This window comes from Aythya marila (genome assembly GCF_965140915.1).
Source record: "Aythya marila genome assembly, chromosome: 1".
Lineage (NCBI taxonomy): Eukaryota > Metazoa > Chordata > Aves > Anseriformes > Anatidae > Aythya > Aythya marila.
Genome location: NC_139042.1, coordinates 185,458,697 through 185,477,319, shown reverse-complemented (window position 1 = coordinate 185,477,319; position 18,623 = coordinate 185,458,697). Strand labels below are relative to the sequence as shown.

The following is an 18,623-nucleotide window of genomic DNA, read 5'->3' as shown; positions in this document are numbered from 1 at the left end:
ATGTGTTGTTTTCTTTTATCTGTTTTGGAAATGTGCATTTATTTAATCAGTTTCTGTAGGTTTGGTGGTGGTGAGAATATCTCTTGCAGTTATTGTCCATCATCTGTTAATGCAAAATGGAAGCTGTGTTGGTACATTCGCTACTGTTTCTTTGGCAGGACAGAGAAAAAAAAAAAAAACAGAGAGCTTTTTTGTTGTTGAGAATGGAAATATAAAATAACAGATCTCTCTTACTTCATGTCACCTTAGAGATAGACTCTAATTACTGAATTCAGTAGCCAGTGATCTCATTTGGAGTCTTTTTTTTTTTTTTCCTTTCTTCTTTTCCTATTTTAGACTTAATATCTGTTTTGCCCACAACGTAACTATCTGTGTGAATGCATGTGTTGTGAAATATGCAGAGCTGTATACCTGTGAATTCATTTAGGAAAGTAAAATACAGTTTTAAAAGCCATGGGTGCATTATTTTTATCCAAAGGTTTTGCAGTCGTTCATGGTTTCATGGAAAATATTATTATTTATTATTATTATTATTAAAAAACAATCCAACTAAAACACTGCTTAGAGGTCTTTGCTAAAACACTAAAATAAACGACTTGTAAAGGCTGTTAGTTTTGAGTAAAGAGCTTGTGACTGTAGCTGACAGATTAGTGAACAAAGCAACATTGAGCTGCTAGTGCATTAAATGCATCTTTGTCATAAATATTAAGGGTTTTTGAAAAGATATGTTTTTACTTAAAGAATAAAGATATCAACCTATAGGGTCAAAATACAGATAAAAATTTGTAAAAATACAAATATTTTTATTTTTTAAAGGATTATAACAAAATATCTCATTCTCCATTATATTTTAGTGTGTTGGATATTAAGTGCCACTTTTTTGCATTTTGAGCAAAGTATTATTTTTTCCCTTCTCTCTATTACCTTACATCAAAAAGTATTTGCACAATTGGCTGAAGAATTGACCACCTTTGCAAGAGTAATCGAATTGTTTGCTGAAGTATTTGTTGAGTTTCTGAGGAAATTAAAAGACACACGAATTTAGGATATATCCATACTGCAGGTTGGTGACTGCAACAAAAGAGCTATAGTAGAACAAGATTTTATTTAACTAAATTTGGAAATGAATAGCAGTGAAGATGCATGGACTTCAGTGCAGGCAGTAGAGCCTGCAAAGAGCTGCAAAGATCTTATACATAAAACTAATCTACTGTGAAATCTGTATAACCACATAGTGTTCATATGTTTTTTTGGGGTAGTTAAATGAAGGTAGCTCTGGAAAGAATGCATGGCTGCATTCAGACCTCCCAGCTACAGTAGTTTTACTTTAAGGAGAATATTTACATTTTGAAAAATTATTGCTTGTGAAATTTGATCTTCAGCTTGAAGTTGTACCTTCCTAGGTGCCACTCTCTGTTGACTCATTATCTAGAAAATTATTGTTAATTGCATCTAGGGGTATAAAAAAATGGCGGTAATTTCATTGTTGTTTAAATTATAATTCCTAAAAATTCCTGATTATCAGAATCAGTGAAAATGCCATGCAGAACAATCACTTACCTTATTTTTCTTTTGTATTCAGATTTTTTGGCATTGAAATTTGTCAGATAATGAGCTTTGCTTTAAATGAAGGTATGGATAGATTCACTAAATCGTGAGGTTTTCCTGCTGGTTTTTTGTAACCAGAACTTGAGTGTGAAGCATATGTTTGTAATTTTTCCAACAGTCTTCAGGTTGAACAAGGTTACTGGCAATTGGAACAGATTTTCAATATATCCAGAGAAGAGCTGGAAGAGGAGAAGTCTAATAGTCTGATTTTCCTCATGTTCTTACGCATCATGTGATATTGTTAGAAATGAACAGTTTCATGTCAGACAGAGGCCATGTCTGCCTGTGACAGCACCCTGCTTACCTCACAGGAATATTTCTTACTGAGGCTTCTTCTGAGTCTCTGGCATCTGTTTCCCTCATTGGAATAAGAACTTCTGTGTCTTCGCATATTTCTGCAATGTCTTTTGGAAACTTTCCACAGACCTGCATTACAATTTTCTTGGCCTAGTGACCACTGACTAAAATTCATTTAAAAAAAGACAGTGTACATTTGAAGGCAGCTGAGAAAGTCCTGCCAGATAACACTGGCAGGAATATGCTCTAGAATATGCTCTAGCTATTAGTCTTGAGCTTTTTCAGGAACAATGTGATTTGTGATGAAGATGCCATGAAATAACTGACTTGTAACGTTAGGTACTGAGTCAGGTGAAGTATGCCTCCTTATTCTAGGAAATAAGACAAAGCAAGTATGTACCTTGATCCCTTTTCCTTTCACTATGATAGGGCTAAGTACGTAAATGGGAAGATAAAATTGTTTAAAGGGTAACGTGGTATGGTTGTGGTCCCATCATGGAACACTCTTGAGTTGAAACTCTGCCTTCACCTTTTTTGGTACAAAGACAGTGATGTCCTTTCCTGTGTATCTCACTTAGTTGGTCCATAATGTAGTGCTGGATCCTAGCCATAGCAGGAGAGAATATGGTCCTTGTAGTTACATTCAGCGTGATCTTTCAGTCCTTAGGAAATTCATTTATTAGTGCTAGTTTTCTACCAAGTCTGCTTGCTATTTTCCAAAAACACATTCAACATCGCTTCTGACACCCACCTCCGCATACTTGAGTATTTAATGGTTTACAATTAGCATACTATCTTGTGACTGCAGAACTCATGAGAGCTAAAATGAATATTTATCATTTTAAAACACCACAAGTTTTACCACCAAAATGATGTAAGTACTGCATTTCTCTTTTGTTCTATTTTTTTTTTTCCATTGGAGGAATCGTTGTAGGAGCACAAAAGAAAGGAAAAAGCCTATTGATCCATCATACTGGCAATATCTTCAAAATCTACCAGTTTTTCATTTGGTGATATTCTATTTCCCACAGGCTGTGTTATACAGAGCACCTGTAAGCAAGCCAAACCTAGCATGGAACAATTTAAAATGTGATTTTTATCACAGTGGAGAAAACAACAACATATTACTGTAGATTGGGGCTGATCATGTCCCAGTTTTAAAAGCACGAGTTATGAGCTGTTGACCATAGTGGAGAGTGGCTGGACTGAGCTCTGGGTTATGAATGGGGCAGTGCCTGCCTTGAGCCCAATTTCCAGCTCCCAGCTCTGCTCTCCTTCCCTCCATGGTCCCCTGGTCCCAGGTGCCAGATGTCACATTTGATAACTGTTAGACAAAAGGCAAGTAGATACTTATCATCACTAATATAGTGTTGTCCATATTTATACCTTCATTTTACAGATCTGAGGACAGATACTGATTTTGTGCCCTTTTTTTTTTTTTAATATTTAGCACAGAGGAGGTGAAGAACCACCATCCATCAGTGCCATCTTAATATTTTTAAAGTGTGTGACAGGTGCAAACCCTTAATTTCATCTTCTATGTCATATATATTACTTAGGAAAGATACAAGAATAGGTACCAGTCCCTGTTCCTACTTGAACTAAATGAAATGAGTATGACTGGCTAACTCGCATGGTCTCAGTAACGTCGTTTAGTGCAACACTCTTTGAAGCCCATTCATAAATCCTTTTCACTGACCAGGTTTGAACATAGAATTTCATTTTTAAGTACGAAGACAGTTAGCTCTTGAAGCCACACTCCTAGAAAGGTGTGTATAGAAGCCAGCAACAGGGACAAGCAGTCATCTTGCCAAGTCGGTGAGAAATGCTGACAGGGTAAAACATGCAGACATGATTTGTTTTTATGATTCACAGCCATAAATCCTCTGTTGGCACTAGGTGCCTGAACTGTCTGTCCTTTGGCATCTCTGCAACAAATGGTAAATCTACTGGTATCAAATACAAGACACATGCTCTCAAACCCTCTTTCATCTTTATTTGGAGAGATTTCCATTTTTTCAACTGTATCCTAAATACTGGATTTAGAACCCATCTTCTTCTCGGTACCTCTGCTAGCTATTTTGGAGTTAGCTCTAATTATTCTGTATTCAGTCTACTGGTTCCTACGAATCCTGTTCCTAGACACTGCTCTTTCTGTGCCTGGGCACCTAGCCCAGGTTGTAGATTTCAAAGGCAGCACGGTGTTGAGATGTTAGGTAGTGAAATGTTGTAAGTACCTTTGTGGATCTAGCATTTCATCTTTGCCTGGAAATTGATACTCTGTTATTTGTTTGAGCGAGAGCAGTGTATGCAATATATAGATACAGGTGTACACAGAGAGTTTTGTATGCCTGAGATAGCCTACACAATTCATTATAAATGTAGCAACAAGGCTCAAGTGCATTTTATTTTGTTCCTATTCTTAACGTGGAGATGCTAAGATGCACAGTACAGTCATGATTGAACTAGCTGCTGCAATGATGGAATGGTGGTTCTTCTATATCATTTTCATTGAAAATAGCTTTTTGAGATACTGCAGTTTTTCATTGCTTGATATCCATTCCACACAGCTTGTAGATGGCAGTAGATAGTATATTACATTTACACATTTTGTAATATTTGCATTTGAATTTCATGGGGAGAGATTTTTTTAACTTTTTTTTCCTAAGGGCCATTGCATGAATAGAAATGGTTGGAAAACATACTCTCAAAATTTATGAGGTAACAAATTATTCCTTGATGTCACTTTTTTAGGATCTGTTTTACTTCTTGTGCCTGGCTGACTTTGGGGACAGTTGAGAACTTAGCACTGTTTTTCAGTTTTTCTTTCTTTAGGAGTGAATTGCTGTTTCTTAAATTTACAGGAAGACTGCTAAATATTTCTCTAACATTTCACTGACATATGAGCAGCCCCATTACTTGAGAAAAAGGTTACAGTAAAGGACTTTTAAGTCTCTATCATAGTAGCTTAATATCAGTTTAGAAAATTGGCTGAAGCTTTTCATAGTGTGGCGTCTATCTTTTCATTACTGGATTGTCAAAGATACCTGGTGTATATGAGGGTCACCTGCTATATGGTCTCATCTGTTGTTATTGGCAAATTAGCTGTCATGGGGAGCCAGGCTGTTCATAAAAAAGTGGAGAAATGTGTTGCCAGAAAAAGGAACTATATTCCATGTTAAGGCTGACATAGTAAATTATTTATTATATATCTTTGTACTATTTATGGATGTTAAAGATATGTGTACAAACAATTTCTGTTAGGAATGGCAGATGTTCTGATTTGCAAATATTATTTTTTTTCATGTAAAGGAGAAAAATTCTGGATAAATCTATGTGGTAGTCTTTATCTCCCAAACTGATAAATGTATAATATGCTCAGAAAGTGATGCATGGATGAAAAAGGTGATATGTTTGCCTGTGACTAAAACCTGCTGATTTCATTTTAAAGTTCTTATTTTTATACAGGCAGTTGATAATTCTGTGCTTCATTTACTACATGTTTAAATTTGGTTCAAACTTAGTCTCTGCCTGTGCAGAGAACTATTGGGGTCGATGAATTCTGCAAAGGCAGAAGATTGTGATAATGAACACACAGCATTTTACTATTTTACATATGATCAAAAGGAATTAAAAAGACTTCATAAATACCATTTTTCTTGTTTGTTTGTTTGTTTGTTTTTCTTAAAGATTAAATACATTCACCTTAAGAGAACTAACACAAGTAGCTTCTGTAGCTTCTTCATGAAGAAGCTGCATCTGGTTGAATCTCGGTTTTTGTTTAAATCCTATCACTGATAGTGTGTTTCATCTATATTCATTTGGAAAAGCGTAAAGCTGATATTTTAATACAATAGACAAGACTGTTCAGAAAGTTGGAAAGGCTCTCCAATACAATACAGGCAGCTGTGATTTTATTTGTGTAATTACGTGCAATATACAGACATGTATATGACTAAATGATCTTAAACATCCACAAATAACCACAAGCATCCATTAGAAATACAACAACTTCTCCAAAGCATGTTTTTATTATTGCTCACACTGTAGGCCATCTTCAGTGTAGAAGCATTCAGATGTTGGCATGCAAATTTTATCATTTGGTTTTCCTTTCTCTAGTAACACATCACTTTTTGTTAGAAATAAACTTCTTCTCATTTTCTTAATTTTCTGGTTTTATTAATGACCAGATTCTCCATAAAAGACTCTTATTTTGGGAATAACAACAGGCAACAGCAAACCTTGTTGTTAGATGTATCAATGAAAATCTGGGCAATAGTTCTTAAAGAAAAAATAATTAAATCAGGAAATAATCATTGAAAGATTGCTTGTGGTGCAGGAAGTTAGTGATAATCTGGACTCTCTTCTTCATGAAACAGGCTCAGTGAATTTCTCTCCTAGTCTCCTCAGTGTGGTAGCTGGGAACCAGAGAATCCGCTGCACTGGTTTGTGACAACCTTTAGAAGTCACCAAGTTTCTGTAGAAAATTGTCCATTTTAGAAGGACAGGTAAAATGCAAAGATTTCAATTAACGTCTTCCTCCTGTCAGGAAGAGATATAAATATCATCTCTGAGTTTGCGTTCATTTGCTGATTAGTAATTTCAGTGACAACCCACATCTCTTAAATAATTAAGGCAACTTAATTAAGAATGTCATAATAACAATTTGAAGAGATTTGTATTTATTCATTCATAAATGAAGATTTCAAGTTCCCTACTTGATTCTGTAACCACAGCATTTATTGTTAACCTTGTACTCTCTGCTGAAGAAGCAGAGATGTATGATAGCTTCTGATGCCAAAGAGCCACATTATGAACATAAGATAACTGTCAAATTGCAGGTCTGTGCTTAAATGCAATCCTAGGACAAACTTGGGTTCTCAACTGTGACAAATCAGGGTAAGTCTGTGGAACACAGTCCAGCTGAGCCACAGCACAGTGCTCAAAGTTCTGGCTAAGGATGTTGTTTTAAATTCTATATAAACAATAAAATAATAAGTAACTGAGTTGTAATCTTTAATGCAGTATTAAGAGTGTTAATTTGTATAATGCATATTTCAAAGCAGATAGATAAGGCAATGTTTGACTAGCTGTGCTGGCTTATATCAGATGAGCATCTTGCTTTTTTGCCTACCTGCTAAAAAATGGATTATCTAAATCTTGGAAAATGTGAATATTTAAGTGTTAAATTATTATTATTATTATTTCATTTTAATTTATCTCAGGTGGTGTTTGCATTGCTCAGTCACTCAAAATCCCTCGGGAACCAAGACCAGGAGAATTTGAAAAGATCATCAAGCGCTTGTTGGAAACTCCAAATGCTCGAGCAGTGATCATGTTTGCGAATGAAGATGATATTAGGTGCCTGTTTCCTAATTTTGTATGTTGAAGATGTTCTCTCTTCACAGAGATACACAATTGGCTGGAGCAGAATAGAGTAGCGTGGGAGGTTTCAGATTCAATCCAGTGTAAAAATAATGGGAAATCTGATGATAAGAAATTCAGTTAAAATTACAATACATGCTTTTCCTTTGTTGCATGGATAACTAGAACCAGAAAATCATCTAGGTTTGAAAAGACCCTTAAGATCATCAAGTCCAGTCATCAGCCTAACACTACCAAAGCCTGTTGCTAAACCATGTCCCTAAGTGCCATGTCCACATATCTCTCCAGGCATGGCACCCCCACCGTTTCCCTAGGCAGCCTGTTCCAATGCCTAACCACTCTTTCTGTGAAGAAATTCTTCCTCGTGTTCAGTCTAAACCTCCCATGGCACAACTTGAGGCCATTTCCTCACTTGTCACCTGAGAAAAGAGACCAGCACCCTTCTTGCTGCAACCTCCTTTCAGGTAGTTGTAGACAGTCATGAGGTCTCCCCTCAACCTGCTCTTCTAAATACTAAACAACCCCAGTTCCCTCAGCAGCTCCTTCTATGTCTTGTTTTCTAGTCCCTTAACCAGCTTTGTTGCTCTTCCTTTGAATGCATTTGAGCAACTCATTATCCTCCTTGTAGTTAGGGGCCCAAATCTGAACACAATATTTGAGGTGTGGTCTCACCAGTGCCACAGACAAGGGAACCTTCAATTTCCTAGTCCTGCTGGCCATGCTATTTCTGATGCAGGCCAGGATGCTGTTGGCCTTCTCAGCCACATGGGCACACTGCTGGCTTAATTTCAGCCAGCTGTCAGCCAGCATCCCCAGGTCCTTTTCTGCCACGCAACTTTCCAGCTACTCTTCTCAGAGCCTCTAGCACTGTATACAGTTATGAACTGAGTGCAGCACCTGTCATTTAGCCTCACTGAATGCCATGCAACTGGACACGGACCATCAATCCATCCTATCCAGATCCCTCTTCAAAGCCTTCCTACTAGTCCTGCCTAACTTGGCGTCATCTGCAAACTTACTGTGGGTACACTCAATCCCGTCAAGTCTATTGATAAAAATATTAAAACAAAACTGGTCTCAATACAAGTGCAGCCTAGGGAAAAACCACTTGTGACTGGCCACCAACCAGATTTAACTCCATTCACAACAGCCCTTTGGTCCTGGCTATCCAGCCCGTTTTTTTTTACCCAGTGAACAGTACTAACTTGTTCCAAGTTCTTACCTATAAGTGCAGCTGCAATAGATTGTTATTTGGTGTCTGAAACCAATAAGAATGCTAGACAAATATGGCTAAAAAGGAAACAAAAGGTACAGTACAGTAGCTTAAGTTCAGTGCATCTGTTGTTGAATATATTTTAGGTTGTCCAAATTAAATTAGTGGCTAACTGGTTAGTGTGAACTTAGTTATGCATAGCCAGAATTAATGCTGGGGATACTAAAATTCCTAGTAATTGCAGTTTATTTAATTAGTGATTTATTTGTTTGTTTTCAGGCGAATACTGGAAGCAGCCAAAAAAGCTAATCAATCTGGACATTTCCTGTGGATTGGCTCAGATAGTTGGGGGTCAAAAATTTCACCAGTTCAACATCAGGAAGAGATTGCAGAAGGAGCAGTAACCATCCTGCCCAAAAGAACATCTATAGATGGTAGGAATGCAATGGCACAAAAAAAAAAACAATTCTCTGACAATGTTCTAACATCCCAGCTCTTAGGCACCTCACTCTCTTATCAGTGTAGGAGTAAAGTTAAATGTCTTTAATTACTGAGCAGAACACCTAAAGAAAACTGAGCATGAGGCTGTCTGAAATCTGGATGTCCTCTGGATTTTTGCAAAACTCTGACTTAAGTGAAGTTTGCATTCTTTCAGGACTAGAGCCTGAATTTTTTTCTCAAAAGTATAAGCAATTGCTTTCTTAAAGAACTGAGCAAGTACTTGTTTCAATGGGTTTTGTTTATTTTTAATATAGTTTGAAGATAAGGAGATGCTGAATTAAGCAGTCTCATTGCTAATAATTAGAGCACTAGGGTTTCTTAACCATAGTCTGGTGGTTCTTTTGGACAAAAAAAAAGAAAGCATCAGATGGCTGTTAATGAATCAGCTCATTCTCATGGGAGAAGATTAATCTAGACTCTGTTTTCCTCGCTTAAATTTTTTATAATTCTTACTTTAAAAATCCACTATATTAACAAACTTTATGATGTGGTCTATATAGCATCTTCTAGCAAGTAGAATGTTTTGGTTTGAACCACTTCACCCCAGTGAGGGAGTGAAGACATAGTGAGACCTGGACATAAGTGCTCTAAGCTGGTAAACAACTGAAAAAGCTGGGCACTATTGATGCTGCTTGGAGAATTTACCCCCATGGTAATTTTTATGAAGGATTTAATGGTATATTGCTCATAATTTCATTAAGGCTGGATTTTTGGCGTAAAACTGGTGCAGAAAATGATCAGGTTTAAGGGATTGTTTCTCAACTAGGTGGGAGGCTTAGGTGACTTGGAAGTCTTTGGGTTCAACAGAGAAGTACACAGTGATTTTAGGTGGCCATGGGAAGAAATTTATTTAAATCATGATATTTAGTTGGTAGTACTTAAAGTTTTTCTAATTTCTTGTATGTATCTAATTCTTTATTTGGGTCATCTGTTGTATTAAAAATTAAGCTGTTCCCTTATCCATCTGCATTGCTTTTTTTTTTTTTTAATTATAAAGTTCTGCTGGAGCTTTACAGACTCGTTAACTACTGTAGATATTTAAAAATATATTTTTCTATGGCAAATATGAAATAGTAAAGAATATGCTAATTTTTAATCTTAGATATGCACATGAGCATAAATCTACAATGCACCTAAAGCTTTTACTTACTATGAAATTCATACAAAATCCATTATCATCTTTAAATGAATGCTTTTATGCTGTTTCATATTTTAATACTTTTTTTTTCTCACTTCTCTTCTTGGATGTAGGATTTGATAGATATTTTCGGAGTCGAACGCTTGCTAACAATCGAAGAAATGTATGGTTTGCAGAATTTTGGGAAGAGAACTTTGGATGCAAGTTAGGATCCCATGGAAAAAGAAATAGCAATATCAAGAAATGCACAGGTAACTGTGAAAGCAAAATATTATTTATAAGTTACTTATTGGAGTATTAAAGGACCTGCTTTCCGCAGATCAGTCTCATGGCTCTCTTCAGTTCTCCTATACAAATTATTATGTTCTAAAAAAAGTGTGACATTTTTGCTCAGACCTGAAGAAAAAAAATAGGGGAGGTATTTGAGAAAGCTTATAGTTAATTTGTGCAAATCTAATAATGGTACAGATTTTGCTAAGGACCATGGTTTGATTCCATTCATGTTTTCAGTGATCTTCTCTCTCATCCGTAAATAGTTGTCTATGTGCATTTTTAGTGAACTGGTACATTACAGCAGTTCTCACATTGTTATCCCTGAAGATTACAGAGAGCAAATTAAATTTCTTTTTAAGCTATTGAGGTCTTGATGGCAGGTCAGGTCATGAACTCCTTATTTAGTTTACAAACTGTGTTTCAGGATGGAGTAAAAATCAAATCAATATGTCCTTAATACTTGTCCTTATGTGAAAAGAACAGGATTCTGTATTGTATTAAGAAGTTTGAACAAAAAGTGTGTGTCAGTGGCACTGGTTTTCTCAAACCTGCTTGCTCAGGCATCATACCTAGTCACAATGGTTGTGACAGATAATCCAGTAGCTCTGAGTTTCATCTCATCTCTGAAAGGTTGTCTTTTTGTTTTCTCTTGAGTTGAGTTGTCCCAGAGTTTCCTACTTGTGTTACCTTTAGTCTTCTATGACTACAGCAGACTATTTATGCTACTTTTTTTGTATATACATTTTTTTCCTAGTGTCAGTATTTCTGCTATCGTTTGCTTAATTACTGTTACCACCAGAATCAGTGCTGGTAGAGACCACTATCTCTGTGACTAGTAGCAGCAGCAACACACTGTTTTTTGCATTGCATACATAAATCATCCATGTACCTTGATTTTCTGGCAGTGTTTTCTTTCATCAAACGTTTTTGTTCAAATGGAATGTAAACATTTTTTTCACTTGCTGTTGCAAGCTTTCTGTCTCATGACACTCATGACACTGTCATCACCATTTATTATGGGGGTGCTCTTCCAAACTTTGTCAAAACACGAGCTTCTCCCCAGCACCCCAGTTCTTATGGGACTGTCAGACAGACTTACAATGCATTCTCTAAGAACATGCTTCATGTGTCCTAGAGTTCCTGAACTGTCACATGTGTACTATTTGTACTGTACCACTGATTCACAGTCTTACTGCACTGTGCTTCACAATGCAGGGATATACCTCGCACAAAAATGTGACAGCTATGCATGTGCTCACTCATTTCAACAATGATGAAATGGTATGGTCTTCTACCTTTTACCATATACTCCAATGGGAAAAAAAAAGGATGAAATTCAGTGCCTCACTGAGCTAAATGATAACTCATTACTCTAATCCTGCAATCCTTGGTGTTGATTCATATAGCAGTAAGTCATGGCTGGGTAGCTATCCATGACTGAGAAGGGATTATTTTTCTTTTAGTATTTTAAGAGGAAAATAGATTATTTTTTGACTTTATTCCGGTAGAATGAGTGGTGTATGGACTGTACTTTGAGAAGCTCTAAGTGTTACCACAGATGGTTTTCTGACATGTCTTAGCTCATCACATCTGTCAAATTGAAGTACCAAGTTAAAAGCAGCATGGGGCCAGATGGGATCCACCCAAGGGTACTGAGAGAACTGGCAGAGGAGCTGGCCAAGCCACTGTCCATCATTTATCAACAGTCCTGGCTATCGGGGGAGGTCCCAATCGACTGGCGGCTAGCCAAACGTGACGCCCATCTACAAGAAGGGCCGGAGGGCTGACCCAGGAAACTACAGGCCTGTCAGTTTGACCTCAGTGCCAGGAAAGCTCATGGAGCAGATCCTCCTGAGAGTCATCATGCAGCACTTGAAGGGGAAGCAGGCGATCAGGCCCAGTCAGCATGGCTTTATGAAAGGCAGGTCATGCCTGACGAACCTGATCTCCTTCTATGACAGAGTGACGCACTGGGTGGATGAGGGAAAGGCTGTGGATGTGGTCTACCTTGACTTCAGCAAGGCTTTTGACACCGTCTCCCACAGCATTCTCCTCAAGAAACTGGCTGCTCTTGGCTTGGACTGGCGCACGCTTCGTTGGGTTAGAAACTGGCTGGATAGCCGGGCCCAAAGAGTCGTGGTGAATGGAGCCAAGTCCAGTTGGAGGCCAGTCACTAGTGGCGTCCCCCAGGGCTCGGTGCTGGGGCCGGTCCTCTTTAATATCTTCATCGATGATCTGGACGAGGGCATCGAGTGCACCCTCAGTAAGTTCGCAGATGACACCAAGTTAGGTGCGTGTGTCGATCTGCTTGAGGGTAGGAAAGCTCTGCAGGAGGATCTGGATAGGCTGCACCGATGGGCTGAGGTCAACTGCATGAAGTTTAACAAGGCCAAGTGCCGGGTCCTGCACCTGGGGCGCAATAACCCCAAGCAGAGCTACAGGCTGGGAGAGGAATGGTTGGAAAGCTGCCAGGCAGAGAAGGACCTGGGAGTGATGGTGGACAGTCGGCTGAATATGAGCCAGCAGTGTGCTCAGGTGGCCAAGAAGGCCAACGGCATCCTGGCTTGTATTAGGAACAGCGTGACCAGCAGGGCTAGGGAGGTGATCGTCCCCCTGTACTCAGCTCTGGTGAGGCCGCACCTCGAGTACTGTGTTCAGTTTTGGGCCCCTCGCTACAAGAAGGACATCGAGGTGCTTGAGCGGGTGCAGAGAAGGGCGACGAAGCTGGTGAGGGGCCTGGAGAACAAGTCCTACGAGGAGCGGCTGAGGGAGCTGGGCTTGTTCAGCCTGGAGAAGAGGAGGCTCAGGGGCGACCTTATCGCTCTTTTTAGGTACCTCAAGGGAGGCTGTAGCGAGGTGGGGGTTGGCCTGTTCTCCCACGTGCCTGGTGACAGGACGAGGGGGAATGGGTTTAAGTTGAGCCAGGGGAGTTTTAGGCTAGATGTTAGGAAGAACTTCTTCACTGAAAGTGTTGTGAGGCATTGGAACAGGCTGCCCAGGCAAGTGGTGGAGTCACCATCCTTGGAAGTCTTCAAAAGACGTTTAGATGTAGAGCTTAGGGGTATGGTTTAGTGGAGGGCTGTTAGCGTTAGGTTGGAGGTTGGACTCGATGACCTTGAGGTCTCTTCCAACCTAGAAAATTCTGTGATTCTGTGATTCTGTGATTCTGTGATTCTGTGAAATGCATAGACCATATCTTAATATTCAAAATAACTTGTGATTTAAAATATATAGCCATATATTTTATGAAACAAAATTATAGTAATTCTTCTGTGGTAGAAAATAGAAAGAAAACATATCTTCTCTACTCAGAAAATAAACATAGCAGCAAGGGATGGGCTTAAGAGGTAGGCAGAGTCTCATATGAAGGTTGTCCATTGAAAAAAATTACAAATTCTCCTGCAGGCAAGGATATCTATAAATAATAAGACTCTTGACTTAAACAACTTTAAGGTAGATTACTACAATGGAAGAGATGCTTGACTTAAAGAAAAAATATTTTAAAACTGCTTGTAAATACAGTTTATTTATGATTGGTATAGCTTCTTATTCCTAAAAGAATTTGTGCTTTAGAGATAAAATATATGTTTCTTTTTCTCATAAAATAAATAAGCCTCTTTTTCTTTATAAAATAAAGAAGCTTCTCTTGAGTTTACTTGATTTTTTTTCTGACTTTTGCCAGTTTATAGAAAGCAATGATTCACCTTAACTTTGAAAACATAATTGTTTTGCCACTATTGATTTGCTATTAGATCAATGTGTTTGTGAACGTAAGTGGACATTGATGAAATCATCAGTATTAGAATAGTTTATTGAAAAATATTAGAGATATTTTGTCACAACCTTTCTGGAATTAACAAATAATAATAAATATAAAAAAAAAGTCAAATTGGGCCATTGACTTTGTAAACATGAAGCAATTCAATGACTACCTTTAAATCTTTTTAACCCGGGAAGGGGAAAAGAATGTGCAGAGAACATTTTTTCGTCTTACTACAACAAAATATAAAAGAATTGTGCACTACAGCACCATCTGTGGATCTACAAAAAGTCTTATTTTACGTATTTATTCAAGGTACAGATTTTCTGTATTCAATAAAAAGATCTTTAATGAGACATGAATCCTTCAGTAACCTCCAGCAGCCTTTCTTTAGCACTGGAATCTCTTTTTGGGAATGAGAAATGAGGAGATAAAAAGCTCTTCATTCATCCCTATGCCCTTGCAGAAAACTTTAAAGGCAGAGACACCATTCATCCTTTGATTACTTGCGTTGCATGGCTTGCACCACAGTTGCAGGAGATGGCAAAGGAAGTAGGGCACTAGCTTTAAATTTAACATTCTGGAGAGTTTTCCCATACCCTCAGCTTCCAACTTGACTCATGTTGTGGACCAAGTTTTAGATAGCTCAAGATTTAGCATTACTTTGAAACATAGTGAGCTGACTGGATTTATTCCTGGTGTTAAATCCAGCTCCTGTCTGTTGAGCTATTAGTTGTCAGCATTAGCTTTTACTTCTTAAGGTAGGCTTCTAGACAACATGGTTCTCATGAAATGTACAACACTATGAATACAAAGATTTGAAAATGAAGATTACACAGAGCACTCTTTTAAATACTACATTTAGTTGTTGGTCTGACAATATACAGCATCAATCTTTCAGAGGACCAAAGCAGAATGATAGAAATAGAAAACAGCAGTAGTGATTAATAGTTAAGGGACAATGGTAAGAATTAAATTATATTTGCTTTCATTAACCTCACAGATTGTTAATATTTGATTCTAATCTAAATGAAAATTCTGAAGAAGTCCTCTTTACATATATTTATGCATATGCATATAGACATTTCTTTGTGTTTGCATATATAAACACACAGAAATCTAACATGAAATAAAGTTGCTTACTGTACCATTTTAATGTGTACAATGGTAGCCTCAAATTCAAATCTGACATAATGAAGTACAGTTCCAGTGAGATTTGTTATGATTTTTCCCCACAGCATCCCTTCAAGGCATGCATTTGTCATACTATTTTCAGTCTTTGAACAGTGAAGTGTGGTCCTTTAATAAAACTTCAACAAAAATGTTAATTAAAAAAGCTCCTTCATGCACATCCTTTTACAGTTACAGAAGTAGTCTCTCCTGTTTTGTATGGTTAGCATTTTAACTACTCTGCAAACCTAATCAGCCTTTAACTGCCTATAATAACTGACTGCACTGCTAAAAATAAAGATGGAAGAAGAGTTTCCAAAAGCATGTAGAGGCCTGTGTAAATTACTCTAATTTCAATTTGCTCTATCAAACAGAACTATTTTTTTTCACTGCAAAAAATCCCAGTGCAATATAATAGATACTCGTATGTATAAACTTTACAAATACATAATTTGTCTTCTCTTAACTAACCTATTTGAAAATACAATTGCACACCTAAAAAGATAACAGAAAGAAGCAGATTTACTCATATGTATATACAACCCTGTTCTGAAAAATTTACAGAACACTGAGAGTTTCAGGGCTGTGAATCTTGCAAAGGCAAAGCGCATTGCTCTCTATTTAGTTTGGGTAGTAGTTCCATTCTAATAAAATCTCTGCTAAAATAGCTTTTTTCCTCAGTGAGACCAACAGAAAGTTTTAAAAATCAGCACAGATGTAGTAGAGATGTTATGCAACTTAGTAGTTGATATTTACCAGTTGTATCACAATTCCCAAAAGGCACTAAGACTCAGAAGGGACTGTTTTTGAGCACACAGAAGGAGTTGTATGCTCCCCCACTTTGTGTAGCTTGTGTGTTGTAGCCAGTACCTTTAGGTATGAGAGGTAGAAAGGGCAATTCTAACATATTTTTTTTGCTTTGCAGTTTGCCATTTTATTCAATCTCATTTGAAATGTCACTTATACACACTTTGCAGAAGTATTTTTGACTTTATAAAATGTCTATTGCTGTTTTGTTTAAGTACATTAATATGAAGTGAAAGTCACAGTAGCCAGATGTGCAACATAATAAGCAGGAGCTAAGTTGGTTGTTGAATCTTTGTGACCCATCACATCAGTTGGATAGAAAAGGCTCTGAGGATTGTTTGTCATTTGAACTTATCTGAACTGTTTATTCCGTCTTTTGGATTTTATATCAGAATTGTGGAAGTTGTGTGTTATGGGTAGCTGCACTGCAGTGGTCCCAAGCTTCCTCTAATGTAACGTTAAATCAAACTGCATCATGTGTCATTAAGTAGTGTATGGGACCAAAGAGCATTTACTTTTGGTTTTGGGACAATTGATCATGTCCCAGGTGGCACCAAGACCTCTTTCAAAAACTTAAACGATGTTCTTTTCCCTTTATGACAACATTCCACGGGCAATAAATTCACCATGTTTAAAGATTTTGTCTGGTTCCCAATTTCTGAAGCCTCAGTAGTCAATTTTCAAAAGAAAAAATCGATGTCTCGGTATGGTCAGTGATGTTCTGCCAAAATAAGCAGGACTGAAACATGGACTTTCTTGTGCCATACTTCAAGTCAGAATGTTTGTTTAGATCAAATTCTGTCCTGATGGTAGAGAACTGCAGGCATAAACCTTGTCATCTCTCAGTTGTAAATGTCCAACAGACAGATAAGCTGTAAAAGGCTATAGTTTAAGGTAACATTTGATCAAAATAAGTACATTCAGTCTTCTTGAAAAGGGCCAGTTCCAGCTCTTATTCCAGAAACTACAGAATTCCAGAAGATTCGAGTATTTATTCTCTGCAATAGTATCCCTAGGATAGTATTTAATCCCAGCACCTGTTAATGTGCAAAAGTATTACTTAATAAATCTGAGGGCCATCAAATCAGTGGACCTAACATATGCTGACCATTCACTGATTTGGTTTCTTCATTTTGCTTGCTGTCATCCAATTTTTGCATTTCACCATTTATTAGTGTTTTTAGATCTCTTTATACTATATCTAGTGGATAGTCACTTCTCAATCTAGCTGTCAAACTTTACTTTCAGCTACAAATCATATAATTTAAAAAAGCTTTTTATTCTTCTATGAAAAATAAATTCTTGATATACTCTCTAGACATCTTTGTTTTTCTATAATTTTATTCATAAATAGGAATTCAAGTCTTGTATTCTGTTGGGAAACATATCAATTTTGGATTTGTAATGTTTTATAAAGTTATGAGTCATATTCCACTGCATAATCATTTAAATAGAGTATGTTGCCATTTTAAATTTGTTACATTTGCTGCCAAGTTGGAGTGCTTTCAATGCACATATATATGTGCACATGTGTGCATGTGTTTGCTAGCAACTTCTGAGTCCAGAAATTCTATTTCCAGCTCAGACCCTCTGCAAAATTGGCATAACCTAGTGAATGAATTGTTGCTTCAATTACCATTTTGTGTGAACTCTGCAACTGCACGTTCTGAAATACAGGCTCAGAAAACCTGCAACCAATGTTACTTATGATGTATCTAAGATGCAACACATATAAGAATGTCATCTGTATGCAGTTCTTGGTCCTGAGAAACAATATGAAGTTAATCTGTGACTTCCAGTAGTAGTGCAACCTCTTTGGAAAGATGCTAGTCAAAGGGGAAAGTCAACAGTTGAAAAGTTGCATGCCATTCTTCATCTGTTTGCTCTCCTCTGCCACAAGCAAGTCCTTGCAGTGCATGGGAAGATTGTCTCTGTGTAAAGCTGAGTCCGAGACATCTCTCTTCAGGTAGAAAAGATATCTGTTGTTTTCCCTTCTGAGAAACTTGCAATCCTGGCTGTCAGAGGACTGGATGAGCTGTTTGAATTTTGCATATGCATCTGTGCCATCATTCAAACATTCCTTGTGACAGTGCCCATATAAAACATTTTACAAGTATGCACATTTGGTATGTATACTTGCTACCTGACTAGATGCTTCATTGGAATAAAAGTAGTACAATAAAAGATAGCTAAAGTCTTAAAAAGGAGTGTTAGCTGCATAATGTTCAGTGTCCTTGGATTTAGTCAGACAGACTGATATGCTCATTGCTAACAGTCATAGGAAGTTATTCATCCTTCAGACTTGTTGGCAACTGTCCAAACACTCTGTTCTGTGAACTGAGCACTATTCTGTGTACTGATCTGATGACTGAAGACTGGAGGTGAAAAACCAAAGCGAAATCAGCAGTGGGCTTGTTAATTTGATTTAAAATGTTCTCCCATATTCACAGGTGAAGGGTCAGAGAACGTGA

The 18,623-nt window shown here is 37.5% G+C and overlaps 1 protein-coding gene across 1 annotated transcript in view; it reads left to right on the top strand.

The window, feature by feature from the left end:
• The window catches only part of GRM8 (glutamate metabotropic receptor 8), a gene marked incomplete at both ends in the record, with an annotated part of 339,489 nt that overhangs the window by 142,275 nt on the left and 178,591 nt on the right, over positions 1-18,623 (top strand). Inside the window, 3 exons of the mRNA XM_082784661.1 lie at positions 7,131-7,266; positions 8,783-8,937; positions 10,256-10,393. Coding sequence (XP_082640787.1) covers positions 7,131-7,266; positions 8,783-8,937; positions 10,256-10,393 — 429 coding nt within the window. The remainder of the gene's footprint in view (positions 1-7,130; positions 7,267-8,782; positions 8,938-10,255; positions 10,394-18,623) is intronic.